This window comes from Rhinoderma darwinii, chromosome 11, assembly GCF_050947455.1.
Source record: "Rhinoderma darwinii isolate aRhiDar2 chromosome 11, aRhiDar2.hap1, whole genome shotgun sequence".
NCBI classification, from domain to species: Eukaryota; Metazoa; Chordata; class Amphibia; order Anura; family Rhinodermatidae; genus Rhinoderma; species Rhinoderma darwinii.
Genome location: NC_134697.1, coordinates 36,566,471 through 36,584,999, shown reverse-complemented (window position 1 = coordinate 36,584,999; position 18,529 = coordinate 36,566,471). Strand labels below are relative to the sequence as shown.

The window sequence follows — 18,529 nt, the reverse complement described above, 5'->3', positions numbered from 1 at the left end:
TCTCTATTAGCTGAGCTCATCTACACACTGGGATTTTTGACCATTCTTCCCTGAAAAACTTCTCCAACTACTTTAAGTTAGATGGGTTGCAGCAGTTTCAAGTCATGCCACAGATTCTCATTTGGATTACCGTCTGGGCTTTGACTCGGCCATTCTGAAACATTTTAGTTTTTTCCTTTACAAACCACTCCACTCCCTTTCCAAACCACTCCAGTGTTTCTTTAGCACTATGTTTAGGGTCATTGTCCTGCTGGAAGATCAACCTCCGTCCCAGTCTCAAATCTCTGGCAGACTGGAACAGGTTTTCCTTGAGAATTGCCCTGTATTTACTGCCATCCATCTCTTCTGCAATCCTGATGAGTTTTCCAGTCCCTCATGATGAAAAGCATCTCTACAGCAGGATACTGTCAACACCATGCTTCACTGTGGGAAAGAATGGCCGTAAACGAGCCACACGGCATAGGGGGAGGCCCCATGACGAGAGGAAGAAGAGGAAGGGGAGGAGCCGAGGGACGCGAAGCTGCTGGTTTAGACAGCGCTCTGGTTTGAGCGCCAGTCCGACCAGAAGCAGCAGAAGGAGCAGTTTATGGGCAGAGTGGCGTCAGATCCTTCTTGAGCTTCAAGGACCCCTTCGCCAACTTTATGTCAATTGTGGTGATTTATTTCTTGTATATTTATTTTTTGCATATTTATTTGTTGAATTGTTGGTTGTTTGTTAATAAAATAGCTGCTGTGGCCAATTCATTCCAAGCAAAGTCTCTGTGTCTTATTGGTCTTTTTCGAGTTATGGTAAGTGGGAGGTATAAAGGATTAGGGGTGTGAATTGGCATAGTAGCAAGGTGTAAGGTAAAACAGGACCGCATTCTATTATTCCTTGTCATGGTGTTCTTGGGGTGATGGGAAGTGTTGGGTTAGCGCCAAACATAGCGTTTCCCATGAAGGTCACAAGGTTCCATTTTAGACTCTTCTGACCAGAGAACCTTCTTCCATGTGTTTGGAGAGTCTGTCACGTGCTGTTTGGCGAACAGAAAATGTGTTTTCTTCTGTTTTTCTCACAGCAATTTGTATTTTCTGGCCATTCTTCCATAAAGCCCCACTCTGTGGAGTGTACGGCTTATAGTGGACAGATACTTCCATCTCTGTGGATACTAGTGTTATCAATGGTGTTTTTTGTTTAACCTCAAATTAATGCCCTCCTTGCTTGGTCTGAGTTTTGATGGGTGGCCTTTTCTGGTCAGGTTCGTAGTTGTGCCATATTCCTTCCATTTTGTTATAATGGATTTAATGGTGCTCCGTGGGACGTTCAAAGTTTAAGATATTTTGTAACTATGTAACAGGAGCCTGTAAAAATTACAATATACTGCAATACATCAGTGTTGCGGTGTATTGTACCAGCGACCTAATGATCGCTGGTTCAAGTCCCCTAGGGGTACTAATAAAATGTGTATAAAAAAAAACAAGTAAATAAAGTTATTATTAGTGGAAAAAATAAATAAATATTTAAGGCCCAATATACTGTTGGGAACCAGACAGATGCTTTCAGGAACAATACTGTAAATTTATTAATGCAAATTTGTTCATTATGTCAATGTGTACTGTCCCATCAGGCCACTTTAAAATGTATTCTTATTACATAATCTAGGCATACTATCTATTTCTTGCTTGGCATCCTGGCTAGAAGATGGAATCAGAAGTGTATAATTCCCATGCAAACAGCAAAGTGGCTAATGAAAAATGAACACAAATTCCAGAACATTCTCTGAAATTTGCGTAAAACATGCATTAAAAGTTGCTGTTTCACAAGTGCTGTCACACCTCCGCCTGTGGGAGAAGATATGTGCTACATACAAACAAGACAAAAATAGACTTACAAATGTAGTTTGGCAATGAAATACTCAACACAACTTGCTGATATAATCTGGGACAAATAAGAAAACTAAATGGACAATGTTAAAATGAGAAAAGTTGTTGCCTTAATCCTAAACTATATTTATAAAACAGGACTATACAATTCTGGCAATATATTGCTGTCCCTGTTATATATCTGCTTGTAAATTATGATTTCTCCACACTGTAAAGTAGTTAAAAATTGTAGCCAGTAATTTCTTAGTTAAACCGGTTTCTGGGAAAGCTTAGCGACAAGCAATATGGCAGCCACTAGAGCTCCCACAGAGATGGTCACCAAGCATTCCTGAAGATCTGAATGGCAAATCTGCAGTATATAGTGATATAGCACATACCCATCTTTTCTTTTTATTGCTGGGGTTTTTGTGTGGGTGCACTGCTTCTGGACAGAGTGCTCTTCAGTGGACTACAGTGTTATCACGTTGGTTTGTTGGCAGGGTTCAGGTGGTTTCCCATCCGGCGTCTTTGATTTGAGGGAAATTGGGGCTTTTCAAAAAAAAAAAACAAAAAAACTTATTTTAACCCCTTAATGACCAGCCTATTTTAAACCTTAATGACCAAGCCATTTTTTAAGTTTTTCCATCGTCGCATTCCAAGAGCTATAACCTCTTTATTTTTGCGTCGACATAGCTGTATAAGGTCTTGTTTTTTGCGGGACAAGTTGTATTTTTTAATAGCACCATATTGAGGTACATATTATTTATTGATTAACTTTTATTAACTTTTTTTGGGGGGGAATAGAAAAAAACTTGAAATTTCGCCATTCTTTTTCGCATCTTAAATCTACGCCGTTTACCGTGTGGTATAAATAACAGAATAACTTTATTCAGCGGGTTGTTACGATTGCAACGATATGAAATTAGTATAGTTTTTGTATGTTTTACTACTTTTACACAGTAAAAACGCTTTTTTTTAAAAATTATTTGTTTTTGTGTCTCCATATTTTTATTATTCCGCCGATGCAGCTGTTTGAGGGCTTTATTTTTGCGGGAAGACTTGTAGTTTTTATTGGTACCATTTTGGAGTAGATGCGACTTTTTGATCACTTTTTATCACATTTTTTTTAAGTCAGGATTTACAGAAAACAGCAATTTTTCCATAGTTTTTTATTACATTTTTGACGGCGTTCACTTTGTGGGTTAAATATAGTCATAGATTTATAGTCGGGGGTCATTACGGACGCGGCAATATCAAATATGTGTAATTTTTTCACTTTATTTTGTTTTTTTAATAGTAAAGCATTTTGTAAGGGGAAAAGGTGGGTTTTTCATTTTTTTTCAATTTTTTTCAATTTTTTTTTAAAATTAACTTTATTAAACTTTTTTTTTACTTTTTTACTAGTCCCACTAGGGGACTTTAATATGCGATTCTCTGATCGCTATTATAATACACTGCAATACTTTTGTATTGCAGTGTATTACTGCCTGTCCGTTTAAAACGGACAGGCATCTGCTAGGTCATGCCTCCGGCCTGATCTAGCAGGCATTCGCTCCAGGCAGACCTGGGGGCCTTTATTAGGCCCCCGGCTGCCATTGGAGACACAGACACTCGGCGATCGTATCGCCGGGTGTCGGCGGGAGAGAGAGGGAGCTCCCTCCCTCTCTCCAAAACCACTTAGATGCGGTGCACGCTATTGTGCACCGCATCTGAGGGGTTAAACGGGTGAGATCAATACTTATATCGATCTCACACGGCAGAGCAGGGACGCCCCCAGCCCTCAGCTGCCTCTGGCAGCTGAGAGCAGGGAGATTTGACGGCTCCCTGCTCTATTTACTTATCCTGATGCAGTGCCGTAAAAAGGCATATGCATCAGAATAAAGCCCGTTAGTGGCTGCCGTGAAAAGGCGTATTGGCGGTCACTAACGGGTTAAGGCCACTAATGTGGTGGGAAATCATTTAATAAATTCCCTTCATTGTATATGAGCTAATAAATTCTTCAAAACCTTTGATAAAGAAAGCTGTACTGCATCATCTCAAGAATTTAATAAATCTCCTGATGTCAACAACCAGCTGGAGGGTTGGCCCTTTCTCAGGAGTGCGGTCATGGGCGAGAATGAAAATATTAAGCACAACTATAACATTTCTAGATTGAAAAAACCTTAAAGTGTTTTCACCAGAATAGAAAATGATGACACATCCTGACAATGAAGGGGTCTTAGCTATAATTTAGCACTTCACGAACATCCACTGCAGGGAACTGCAGCTCCATTGAAGCACTGTGCACTCCCCATACTCAGGATCACCACAGCTCCCAGAGTCCCCACCATTTAAAATGTTATGATTGATGCTACATGTGTGAAACACAACTGTTTGGAACTGAGTATTTGGGCCCTGAAGCCAGTTGCGGGTGACAAACAGGTGCCTTCTCATGGGTTGAGGTGTAGTGTGAGCTGTGGTGCATTACAGGCAGTAGATATAACATTTTGATCGGCACGTGTGTCAGAATGTGGCAAGTCAGCAAGTGCAGTCAGATGCGGCCTAGTAGGCCTAAACACGGGGACCATCCCCTGCATTAGGGAGGAGTGCCCTTGGCTCTGTCCGAGACAAGTGAAATACAGCAAGCCATCAACCACCTGCCTAAGTACGTTATACAAAGACAGTGCCTCTCACATCTGTGAGTAGTGTCATGTTTCTCCTTTGGCCGGGTGTGCCGTTATCACCGGCTTACTAAAGTTTTTGTTGCCACGACTTCATGGTCTCCGTTCTTTGTTTTCTTCGACAACGCTGCCAGGGGTCTTACACCACCTAGGCCCCCGTTCTTACATCTTATGGCATAGTTGATAGGATGTCCTGGCCCAGGAGCAAAATAGCGAACTCACATATTCAGCTGGGCAGCCGCCATGAGTATGGTAGTAGGGATTCCCAAATGGTAACAGGGTTAGGAGATAACTGGGCAAAAGATGACACAAACAACCATTTATTAGTTATAGATGGCCATTTTTTTTTGCGGAATAAATAGCGCAGTCGACTACGCTATTCATTCAGCCAAAAAGAAACAGAAACCTTACGGAATGGAGACAAATGAAAACCAATAGGAACAGAAGTGTTACCATTGAAATCAATGTCAAAGCGAACAGAAAGCTATGGTTTCCATTCGTAAGATTCCCCTGATGGAAAGGTCTGACGTAACCCACGAATGGAACCCCGATGCACATGTGAACAAAGCCTTACATGTTGATAGAAATCTTCAAGAGGGTTTAAAAATCTAAATTTTTCACCAGTTTATACAGCTGAAATTATCTACACATGAAATTTCCTAATATAATCTCACTAGTTGTCTTTAGACTAGTGAAGGTCAGTAGTAGTGTAATGGCCGCAGTCGTGGACCGCCGCCTCCCCTTACCTTCTGACGGCCGCATCCACAAACTTTCCTCCTCTTGCCGACGTCTCCTTCCCCAGATACGTCAGCGCATCCGGCTGCTCTATCCTGCAATGTCCGCGAGGGGGCGTGCACTGGTTCCTGGCCTTAAGGGGCCAGCCTGCGCATATGTAATTAATTTATTATTTTCCAGATCACCCTGGACTATAAAAAGGGCCCTGCTCTTTCACTCCTTGCCTGAGCGTTGTTGTGGTCTACCCATGTTCGTATTGCAAATGGTCCCTGCTAAGTGTTATCCTGCTCTCAGTGCTCCCGTGCCCTGTCACCTGTATTCTGTATCCCGTGCTATGTTTCGTTCCTGAGCCTTTCTAGTGTTGGAGTCGTGTTGTGCCGCCTGCTGTTATACACCACGTCTGGTGTCATCTGCCACTCCTGGTATCATCCGCCATGTCTGGCGCTACCTGCCACGTCTAGCCCCATCCATGCCAAAGCCTCTGCCACTGACTGGACTATCTCAGGCACCCTTGTGCTATGAACTTTTGTATAGACGTTGCATAGACTGTGGCTTGGCCAGCTGCCTCTCAGCTACAGCGTAGCGGCCTAGTGGGTCCACATACCCCTAGATCGTGACAAGGAGAAATCAAATTCCTTAAAGCTTTGGACAATCACTTATTGTTAGAAAGGCCTTCTGACAATAAGCTGATCACAAAATGTTGCGCAGCGATCAGCTGTATTCTTTGGAGGAATGTGGCACCCAGTTTTCAATTCTTCTGCAGCCCCACCACAGAAGAAATAAAGAATTAGATCGTACATAACAGAATCCTTCAGAGAGAAAAATGCTCTTTGTTGCTGCTTCTGCTTGTAGATGAGGATCTTGAACGAGGCACCCTTCTAATACGTTTTTTAAATTACTTTCACAATGTTAGATTTTCTATACCAGTTTACCCCTTTAATCTACTTTTTTCTAAAGATTTCCCAAAGAGCGCAGGCTGCAGACCGTAAAAGATGGGCCACAAAGGATGTGGGGAATTTGATTCCCCCTTACTACCGATACGGGGAATAATTCTGCTAGTCAGACAATATTAACCCCTTAACGACATACCACGTACTAATACACTGTAGGGGGAAGTATGGAGTGGGCTCATGGGCGGAGCTCGCTCCATACTCAGCAGGTGACGGCTGTGTTATACAGCCGACACCTCACTGCAAAGGGCGGAATCAAAGATCACTTTGATTCCGCCCGTTTAACACCTTATATGCCGCAGTCAATCGCGTCAGCGCGCTCCCCCCCCCCCTCCCGCGATGGGTTCGGCCGGTGTCTATGGTTATTATGGTCGCCTGGGGGCCTAATGAAGGCCCCCATATCTGCCATCTAGGCAGGGCTTCAAAGGAGACTGTCAGAATCACGATATACTGCAATACATTAGTATTGCAGTAGATCATGCAAGCGATCCGACAGTCGCTGGTTCAAGTTATAGCTCTCAAAATATGGCGACACAAAACATTATTTCTTTTTTAGCAATTTGTTTTTTTTGTTTTTTTTTTTTAAAAGTGGTAAAACCTAAAACAAAACATATAAATTTGGTATTGCCGTAATCGCATCAACCTGTAGAATAAGGTGAATATGTGGTTTTTACCGCCAGGTGGACGCCGTAAAAACAAAACCCCCCAAAAAATGGTGTAATCACTGTTTTTTGCCTATTACACCCCACAAATAATTTTTTGCAGATTCCCAGTACATTATGCAATACAATAAATTGTGCTATGAAAAACTACAACTTGTCCCGCAAAAAAAAACAAACCCTCATATAGCTATGTCGACAAAGAAATAGAAAAGTTATGGCATTTGGAAGGCGGGGAGGAAAAACCTAAAATGAAAAAAAATCTAATTGGCCTGGGGTCAAAGGAATTCAGATAATGTAAATTGCCAAACAGAAGGTACACACAAGCATTTTTTCGATGTTATTCTATTTTATAATTTTCACAGAAAAACAAACGGAAACATGTCTATTAACATTCTCATTGGTTTTCATGTGCTTTTTCTAATGGCAAATCATCAGAAGGCTTCAGTAAACCTCCATTGTTGCTGATTTTGCTGGGCAAAAATAGCATAGTGTTCTGTATTATTCTACCCAGTGTAAGAAAAAAAAAACGACACCTCTGCAAATCTTACTAGTCAATAGGATCCATCATGATTATTCTTCGATTTTATTCTTTTTAAAGCGCGCCAGTCTAAAATATAAACCTTGATGCAGATTTGAAGTTGCATTCTATGGACCAGAGAGATAGAGAGTTGTAATATTGTAAATTCAATCACTAACAAGAACAATCACAGCTACATAATGATATCAATCTATAATGTCTCGAAACAGAAGCTTCCTGAGAAAAGCATTGCCCCACAAGTGGTGACAGACGCACTCCTAATCATGTCAGTGGGAGATACAGGAAACTTTTCAACTCTGTTGCCCGAGCTATTATAAAGTTGCACTTTGAGACATTTTATATATTCTTGTTGTGTCAAAGTCTTAAAACAATACAAGCAGAGCCCAACAACTAAAGTAAGTAATAACCTACTAATAAAGTAAGGTTTAGTATGTGGCGCTTGTGCCACCCCTATAATGTCTGATCCTGCAGAACATAAATATTTACTTCCCATTAAAAAAAAAAGTACAGCTTAGTCGAAACGAAATAAGTTACTCTTCAGCCAGTTTTCTGCTCTCTGGACAAAGATGAGATGACATGACATGATTGCCATCTAGCTCCATCTAGATTTTGCATAGGTGTGTTGAAGGTTGGGCATCTCTCTGTGGGAGTGAAGACGTCACAAAAGCATATGCAAACAGCTTCACATGTAATAGATTTCAGAGAAAAGCCGAGATTCTATACGGACTGCAGAAGAGACTAAACCAATTTCATTTTTCATAACCACATATGTATTTTTTTTCTATATAACATCAAGCTGAAAGGATTGAGCAGCAGGCAAGATTTTAAGAGAATAGAAAAGTCAGAAGACTTCAGAACAGGTAAAAGATTTCCAAAATCACCCCTTCCATCCCAAGTCGTGTATCATCGTTTCAGAGTCTTAAAGCACAACAGGCAAACAATTCATTTGTTTGAGAAATAGAAAAGCCTAACGATGGATAAGTTTCGTATGATCTTCCAATTTCTGCAAGCCAACCAGGAATCATTCATGAATGGAATATGTGGTATTATGGCACTTGCGAGTGCCCAGCTATACACAACATTTGACTTCAACTGTCCATGCCTTCCAAGCTACAACATGGCTTATGCCATGGGTGTTATGTGTGTACCGCCTATTGTATTATTTTTACTTGGATTTGTAATGAACAATAACGTGTCCATGCTGGCAGAAGAATGGAAGAGACCAACGGGCATGAGACAAAAAGACTCGGCTGTACTGCGTTACATGTTCTGCTCAATGACACAACGTGCATTAATTGCCCCAGCAGTATGGATCTCAGTGACCTTATTACATGGGGAGTGTTTTATATGTGCCTTTAGCACATCCGTCCCTATCGATAAACTGGGAAACATGACTGATGTAACCCTGTCCGAAAAGGAAATAAAACGAATACTAGCCAGGATCCCCTGTAAGGACATTTATGATGGACATGATATTATTCCACAAGAAGTGGCATCAAGATATCTGCGCTGTATCTCACAGGTAAGACGTTCCATGCAAACACTATACTGTATAATATGGCTAGGGGTTACTTTCCTCTTCGCCCGTTTGTATTATTTTTCAAAATTATCAATATAAATACTTATTGGTTCCAAAAAAGGTTCACATACAAATACAATATTCTACCTTATGACTTAAATTTAAGTCTTGTTTTATATAGCGGGCATCAAAATTCTTGAGATATGATACATAACTCAAATACCCATATAAAAGAGAAATATAAATTTATGTTCCCATATTCTAAATATATTTGCAGTATTAGATATGTACAAGATATATGGATAGATATACAGACATCGCCATTTAAAATAGAAATCCTTATTGAGAACTTCTGCCTGAAATAAAGGTCTCTTAGTTGTCAGACTAGTTACATAACGAGGCAGTGGTGCAAGTCAGGAAAGCCGTGTGACAATTTTTTTATAAAAGGGATCCTGCAAATATATATGCATACATACACACAAACAAGATATACAGTTGCATACATCAGGGCTATATGTTCTGCGTATATATTGAATGCGCACCACAAATGTGATGTGAACAGAGCTGCAATACCAGACACGACCCATGGACAGGAGTGGTGCTGTTTCTGGAATAAAGCAACCATGTTTTCCTAATCTTAAACACCCTTTTTAATACCTGAATTTTAATACCCTCTTTATTATATGCCATTTTATTGTACTGCCTAATATTTCTCTATAATTTTTATATCGTTTATTTTTACAATAAGCATTCCTTATTCGAACATGCAATATTCCTATTCTTTCATTTATATCTTCAGTTTAGTATTCTCCACATGACATTCTCAATTGCAGCCAGTGCTATTAACCAGATTTTTCTAAAAACAAATTCAGGTAAATATATTTTTTAATCTACATGGTCAGGTGTCCAGTTTTAAAGGGAATGTGTCGGTAGAATTTTTTTTTTAGTTAAACAAGTCAGGAAATATTATAAATTAGATTCTAATTTATAACATTTCCCTGTGCTGGTCACTAGAGGGAGCAATTCCCAAAATTGCAGCATTGGCATGTGGTAAAGCAACCACATTGCTTTATGCTGCAAAATTTGAGAAGACTCACTCGCTCTAGCGTCCTCAAACAATCCCCCCTCCCTTATCCTGGCTAGTGCCAGGAGAAAGGAGGGGATTGATTGTTCAAACCTCCTACACGATGTGCCGCCATTTTTTGAGCGAACACACAGTGTAGTAGGCTTTTATACAGTAGTAATCACACACTAAAACACGTACATACACAGAAATAACTTACCGGCTCCTGCCGCCACCGCTCCCTCCGGTCCGTCCGCTCCGTCTGCTCCCTCCGCTCCTAGTGCTTGCATCAGAACACATGTCCGGAAGCCGCGACCGGAAGTAGTAATCTTACTGTCCGGCTGCGGCTTCCGGTCCACGAGAAAATGGCGCCGGACGTCGCTCGGCCGAAGACCTTCCATTTGGACTGTGTGGGAGCGGCGCATGCGCCGTTCCCACACAGACGGCGTAAAGCATAGTGAATGGAACGGGTCCCGTTCACATTCACTATGGGGCTGTATGTGCCGTATTCCATGTCTGTATGTGTCATTAATCGACACATACAGAGATGGAAAAAAAATGGCAGCCCCCATAGAGAAGAAAAAGTTCAAAAATAAAAAAAAGTAAAACACAAAACACACAAATAAATAAAACATTTTTTTAATAAAACACTAAAAACAAATTGATATAAAAAATAATAATTTTCGCGACACCCATCCTTTAAGGGCTTTTTAATTAGTGAGAACTCTTAGCAAAGGGATCACATGTTGCATTTTCTTTTTTTCTGCTCTGGTCAGTTATCACATTGCAGTAAGTGGGACTTGCAAAAATCCCATTTACACAATCATGCAGTACGTTATGCTATGCCAAGGTTTATATATATATATTTTGTTATTAATTTTTTTTAAGTAGTTACATTTTGTAGCAGATCTGCCATTGAATTCAATTGCGGTTTTTCAGTGGTACCATGACTCGGTTATCCATAAAAATAGTTCTAGGAGCATTTTCTGCAAACTGTGTCTTTAGCAAAACCACAGTACCTCCCAACTTAAAGTATCGCAAAGAGGAACAACTGATGCGGCGCGTGTAGCGTGGCATGGCAAACTTATTTCCTTTTTAAGCCATGCCTCTAATCCCACCCATACACACCAGGATCAGCCCACACAGTATCATGCTCCTATAGTGCCTCCGACACAGTGTAACGACCTCTAGGTGCCCCCACACAGTATAATGCCCTCTATCTGACACGATACAGTATAATGCCCCATAGCTGCCACCATACAGTATAATGCCGCCATAGCTGCCACCATACAGTATAATTTCCCCACAGATGCACCCATACAGTATAAAGCCAACACAGATGCCCCTATACAGTATAATGGCCACACAGATGCTCCTATGCAGTAAAATGCCCAAATTTCCCCATACAGCATAATGCCCCATAGCTATAGCCATAGTTGCCCCCACAGTCTAATGCCCCCATAGCTGCCCTCATAGTATAATGTCCCATAGATGCCCCCATGCAGCATAATGCCCCCTTAGCTGCCACAATACAGTATAATACCCCCTTATCTTCCCTCATTCAGTATAATGCCCCATAACTGCCCCTATACAGTATAATGCCACCATCGCTGCCCCTATACAGTATAATGCCCCCATACACTATAATTCCCCTATAGCTTCCCTCATACATTATAATACCCTCATAGCTGCCCCATACAGTATAATGCCCCCTTAGATATGACCATACAGTATAATGCCCCCTTAGCTACCACCATACAGTATAATGCCCCCTTAGCTACCACTATACAGTATAATGCCCCCTTAGTTGCCCCTAGTGCCAGTACCCACATATAAAGTGTTAGGGCCCACGTAGATAGTGCCACAGTGCCCATGTAGCTAGTGCAACACACAGTGCCCATGTACATGGCGCCACAGTGTCCCCTGTAGATAGTGCCCCTATGTAGTGCCACAGTGCCCATGCAGATAGTGCCACACCTCCTTGAAGACAGCGCCACCCCCAGTAGATAGCGCTACCCCCACTGTAGATAGTGCCATTGGGGCTCCCTCTGGGAATGGAATGCCCGGCAAGAGCATAGGCAAGGCTCTTGCAAGGGATTTCACTCCTGGAGGAGTCAGTGACATCACTGTCCATATATGGACAGTGACTTCAAGGGTTTCCCCGAGCGTTGTGCCCGCTGAGTCCTCGACGTGTAGAGGAGCTCCCTCTGCTCTGTACTAATGCTGAAGCAGGGAGCTGATGGTTTCCTGCTTCAGCATTGAGTTCAACTGCATCTGTGTCCTGAGGAATTCGGACTGTCCCGTGGAATCCGGGACATTTGGGAGGTATGTGTGACCTTATGGGTACAGCGGGTGGGACAACATATAATTAATTTGCACTTGTTATGAAAGTCATCTACAAGATGGCCAATAAGGTTTAACCTTGTAGGAAGATTGTATACTGTGTGATAATGGTCCCAATATCGATATTTGGAGAAAGGGTTGCATCTTATTGAAAATGAAATGGGTCACACTTTGCATTGTGCTGCGGCAAAAGCATGAGAAAATCATGTAATTTTGCTACAAATTGGCAAAATTGCTAGATTATCAAATATTCTGGATAGTCACAGAAAAGTAAAGTATAAAAATAAGACAGCCCTCCAAAAAAAGTACAAAATACTATAGATGCCAATGCTCAGGCCTGTGCAATACCACAGGGATCTAACAGCTTCCTAAGTTGCATTCTGCATAAAGCCATCCTCAACATCATTCACAAACTTATATACTAGACCCACTATAAAAATAAAATTCTAAATTAAACCAAATTACTTTCCATTTTTTTCTAGGCATTTGGCTGGACCTTCGTCCTACTGATGACTTTCCTGGCCTTTCTTGTAAGAGCCATTCGACCCTGCTTTACACAAGCTGCTTTTCTGAAAAGCAAATACTGGTCTCACTATATTGACATAGAAAGAAAACTATTTGACGAGACCTGCACCGAGCATGCAAAAAGTTTTGCAAAATTGTGCATTCAACAATTCTTTGAGAACATCAATAAAGATTTTAACATGGGGCATTCCCACATATTAGAGAAATCAGAAGAGCAGGAAGAAACAGATAAACTCCTTGGAGTCACCAGCCAGGGGACAATGAACACTCTTCTGAAGAACTGGCACAAATGTAAACCCCCTCTCAACCTGAATTCATTTGAACATCAAAACGGGAATGGATGTCTTAAAAATGATCAACAGTTCAATAATCTAAATGGACCCAAGAAAGAAATTGTAACTTATTACAGCAAAGTTTAAGACAAAAATAGATGAATCCTACGTAGACAATGAAGCTGCGAAAACAACTTCTGCTTTGAAGACGACAGAAAAATAAGACAAGGAACAAAAGGAGTTAAGAAGAACATTCTCTGGGTTTATTCACGATGGCAAGGTGTTTATCAAGAGCAATTATGCAGGGACAGAGAAGAGGCTTTGTTACATAACTAGGCAGAGGTGCCATTCAGGTGTAGGAAAACAAGTGTTTTGGGAACAAAAATATTGAAGGATGTTACATTATATTGACATATAATGCCAAATGAAGCTACAAAAAAATCAGAGAGGTTCTGCAACAGTTGCAAAACTAGGGAAAGTAATGCCAACCAATTCTGTGCGAGAGATTTTGGGAACGATATTTTGGTTTACAATTAAGGGTGAAAGTTTAAGCATGGACATTACTGGGCAAAGCCTGTCAATTATAAGTGGGGCCTTGTGGACCCAATAACCTATCAGACCCAAAGCAAGCATTACCCATAATTGTAATATTCTCTTCATAAACTTTTTAAGACACTATATTTAGTGTTTTTCCGTGGTAAAAGCTTTTCAGGGTAAAAGTATAAAATGAGAAATATTTTGATCAGTATTACAAAGAAATAGAATTTTGACTTGTAAAATATGACATTTTGTGACTTATTTTTTTCTCATGTTAGTGTCTGAATTAAGGGTATTTTTTTAATTGTAAAGAAATCTATCAAAGATTTTGGATAGATATGATATAAAATAAAAAATGATAGAAAAACTACAAGCTCTTGTAAACGAACAGCAAAACTTTTTTGAATTTGCATTCCACAGTATATATTTGTTCGGCAATATGAAAACCTTTTAGACTTTTAGCTATGTATAGACCGTCTTTTTCAAAAACTACTGCAGACAGTTATGGTGTTGCCCATGCTTTATCATTTAGCTCACTTTTATATTGGAACATCACAGTAGAAGCTTTACTTATTGCCATGGGTTAGAGTTTTTTCTTTGAACTAGGTGTTTTGAGCACTGGTTCAAGGCAATCAGCATTCGGTGGTCAACTGTTTGCCAAGGATTACCCCATGGCAGACATAGATAAGCCACTGTAAAAAGTGACTGGCACCTGCTGGTCTCCCTGTCCCTACTGAAAGAAGCACGCACAGCCAAACCAAATGGCCATATTTATGGTGAACTGGGGAGAAAAAAAAACAAAAATTGTTGGCTGACAGTGCATGGCCAGCACTATAGAAATGGGATTTATTGGCAGAACCAGACACATTAGTGGTATCAGCCAACAATGCATTCTCTGTGGCCTATCATAGAGAAGTCGTTTACAGATTTCATTAAAAATGGCTGGATCTGTCAACAAATCAACAATAATTCGTACCAACAGTAATTTTGTTGAAGTTCTTCGAAATACGGTGAATAACTATTCTCACCTCTCGTAAATCTACAGGGATGTAGGAATCTATCTACCCCGGCATCTAACATTATCCTGATTGTAATACAGTATACATCAGTAGCTGTACAAGATGCTTATGGATCACCCAGTGGATGCCCATGCATGACCATAGACTATATGGGATTCTGCTATAAATCACACTATCTGAACTTTTTCAACACTGTATTAGTTTTATAAAATAAGTATGCAAACAACAATAGAAAATTCAGTTTTTTATGTTCTCCAACGGTGACTAATAACAGGACTCTGATCTAGGGCTTCTTAAAACCAAACCAATCCTCCAGGGGTAACAACATTCCAGGCCATAAAGCCATTTCAGCTTTAATTATCAGTGCGACACTCACGCTGACTAGTTCTAAAGCTTACATTTTTAGGGCAGATGGAAACTTTACAAAAATGCATTGTACCTTCAGGCATCTTCAATAGACTGTGCTTTAGTAAACATTAAATGAGTACCTATCCTTACAAAATAAAATTTCAATGTATCCTTAAAGAGGCTCTGTCACCAGATTTTCAAACCCCTATCTCCTATTGCAGCAGATCGGCGCTGCAATGTAGAGAACAGTAAAGTGTTTTATTTCCAGTGTTTAAAGTTATGTCCCAGTGGGCGTGTATTGTGTGTGTACATCTGGGCGTGTATTATGTGTCTACATCTGGCCGTTTTTACTTGTTTTACTAGCTGGGCGTTGTGAATAGAAGTGTATGATGCTGAAGAATCAGCATCATCCACTTCTCATCATTCCCACCCAGCTTCTGGCAGTTCAGACACACAGCGTGTCCTCGCTCATCCGACGCAATGAAGTTCCTGTGGGAGGAAGGGAGTGATGTCACAGCGTGATCTCGCGAGGACACGCTGTGTGTCTGTGCACTGCCAGAAGCTGGGTGGTAACGAAGAGAAGTGGATGATGCTGATTCGTCAGCATCATACACTTCTATTCACAACGCCCAGCTAGTAAAACAAGTAAAAACGCCCAGATGTACACACACAATACACGCCCACTTGGACATAACTTTAAACACGCCCAGTTGTACATAAGAAAGGCTCATTTGCATAAATATAAAAATGCTCATAACTTGGCCAAAAATGCTCGTTTTTGAAAAAAACAAAACGTTACTGTTATCTACATTGCAGCGCCGATCTGCTGCAATACGAGATAGGGGTTTGAAAATCTGGTGACAGAGCCTCTTTAAGTAGCTGTAGATGTAAACTATATGGCCAAAAGTTTGTGGACACCTCCAGTTATTGAGATAAAAAGTGTTTCAGCCACACCCATTGCAAAAAAGATGCATATATCTAGCTCACAGCCATGCAATCTCAGTAGACCAACATTGGTGGGAAGTTAACTTTGCCACAAGTCTGTTAATAAAATGTCCGATCTGCTAGATCTGTTCCGGTCACCAGTAAGCGGTAGTATTGTGAAGTGGTAGCATCACAACAACTCCGTTACAAAGGGTTAAACAAGGTAAGCTCACTGGGCTGACTGCTGAGAGCTGCAGGGCTTACAAATCTCCTATCCTCTGTTGCATCACTCATTACAATGTTCCAAACTGCCTTTGAAAGTGACATCAGCACAAGAACGGCAGGAGCTTTATGAAATAGGCTTCCACGGTTGTGCAGCTGCACACTAGCCTGAGATCGCCATGCACAATGCCAAGTGTCCGCTGGACTGATTTAAAGCACAGCGCCACTGGACTGGATTGAAGCCTGGGAAACTTTTCTTTGGAGTGATGAATTGTGTTTTGCTATCTGGCATTTGGCAGATTCCAGAAGAATGCTATCTACCAGAAAATGCATAGTGCCACTGTAAAACATAGTCAGGGAGGAATAATAGTTTGGGGCTGTTCTTCAGGGTTTAGACTGGACACATTATTTCCAGTGAAAGGTAATGTTAAGGGCTTGTCCACACACAACGGAATTGTTGCAGAAAATTTCTGCAGCAATTCCGTTGAAAGTTGCAGACTTTCCGCTGTGGCAAAAACGCACCATTTCCTGCGTTTTTTACGGCAGAAAATTGTGCGTATTTTGCTGCGTTTTTCACAATGCAAGGCCTCTGAAAAACGCAGCAATTCTGGCCAGCAGGAATTAACACGCTGTGGTCCGAAAATTACGCACCGCAGGCCAATTTTGGCTCTGAATTTTTACGCAGCGTGTGGGTGAGATTTGTTAAATCTCATCCACTAGGCTACTACTGTATCCTGCTGCGTTTTTTCAGTCCGCAATTCCGGATGGAAAAAAAAGCAGCAATTCAGCTGCATGTGGACGAGCCCTAATACTACAGCATACAAAGACATTTTAGACAATTGTATGCTTTTACCTTTTGTGGAAACAGTTTGGGAAAGCGCCTTTCCTGTTCCAGCAGGACTGTCCCCCTGTGCACAAAGCGAGGTCCATAAAGACATGGTTTGACGAGTTTGGTGTGGAGGAACTGAATTGAAATGCTGATTGTGCACCACACCTTCTCGTTCATAAATTCTCTTTTGGCTGAGTGGGCACAAATTTCCAGACACACTCCCAAATTTAGTGGAAAGCCGCAAAAGGGAGCCAAACTCCATATGAACACCCCCTTTATTTTGAAATTGGATGTCTATCAAGCTCATATAGATGTGATGGTCAGGTGTCCACATACTTTTGCTGCAAGAAATGTTTTTAACCTAGATATTTTGGATACTTGAATCTGTATCATAATTGCAAATGTTAATTTTCTCTCATCATGCACATTAAATGGATGGACTCTTCCAGGTGTGATGTCAGACCTGGGTTATATGCTCTGAGTCAATCAGATGTATCCCCTGCTGCCCCCTCGCCCTCAACCAGTTTTACACAAAGGCTCCAGGCACACGAACGTGCTTTTGCGGCCGCAATTCCCCCGAAAATCCATGGGAGAATTGCGGCCCCATGCATTCCTATGGGGCCATGCACACGACCCCGTGGTTTTCATGGTCCGTGCATGGCCCCGGAGCCCGTACCGCAGAAAGAACGGGCAAGTCTTATTACGGCCGTGTTCTGCGGTCCGGGCTCATTGAAAATAATGGCCGCGGCCATGTGATCGGCTTGCGATTTGCGGGCGGCTCACAGCTGTCACTCCGTGGCCGGCCGACCCGGAAATCACGGCCGTGCACATGGCTACGGTCGTGTGCATGAGGCCAAAGGCTGAGGCAGGGAGACTGTAACATGATCCTCCCCTCTTACAGCACGAGTCTCAAACATTGCTGCAGCTCCCTCCTCCCCCTTTCCTCTCTGTGCAGCATTTAATGTTTTATCCTAAACAAACTTTTCGGGGAGTGAAAAGATTCCCAAATATTTTTGGAGAGCCTGCAGGGAAAGGAGAACTGCAAGCTGCTTACAGATATATTAATAAGATAAAAAACATGTTTAAACAGTTTCTTCTAGTCACGTCTGCTACTATTTCTTTCAAAATCAATTATAACAATAGTTAAAAGCAGGTAGAGACATAATGAAATGACATTAAAATAATCTATAATTCAATGACTAACAAGTTCATATAAAAAAAAAACAAAAAAAAAACCAGTGAAAACAATGTATGGTGGTTCACGCAAGGTTGTCGTGTAGATCTGCCCCTGCAGTAAACGTCATCACACCCACTATCGAATGTTTGACATACTTCAAGTATTACTTTCGGTAGCTTGCATTAAACCGGTCTGAGTCATGTGTGCAGAAGAAGGATTTTTCATACAATATTGAATGTTCTTTTAAAGGTACTCCATCACGGACAGCTAATATAACAAGAATGCAGAATTTCTTGGTGCATGTGGTCCATTAACTTAAATTTTGTGAAAGCAAGTACATTCTTGACCCCACATCATGTGTGTA

General features: G+C 41.2%; 1 protein-coding gene across 1 annotated transcript; it reads left to right on the top strand.

Moving 5' to 3' along the window:
- The first annotated feature begins 8,360 nt into the window (after positions 1 to 8,360).
- On the top strand, positions 8,361 to 13,256 carry CALHM1 (calcium homeostasis modulator 1). Its single transcript, XM_075842763.1, has 2 exons — positions 8,361 to 8,909; positions 12,795 to 13,256. The coding sequence occupies exons 1-2, from the start codon at positions 8,361 to 8,363 to the stop codon at positions 13,254 to 13,256; spliced, it is 1,011 nt and encodes a 336-aa protein (XP_075698878.1).
- Positions 13,257 to 18,529: the final 5,273 nt, after the last annotated feature.

Bases quoted from the DNA above. Each gene is read 5' to 3' on its own strand.
- CALHM1 (XM_075842763.1), top strand. From the start codon at position 8,361: ATGGATAAGTTTCGTATGATCTTCCAATTTCTGCAAGCCAACCAGGAA. The intron at 8,910-12,794 runs GTAAGACGTTCC...ATTTTTTTCTAG, and splicing joins ATCTGCGCTGTATCTCACAG to GCATTTGGCTGGACCTTCGT.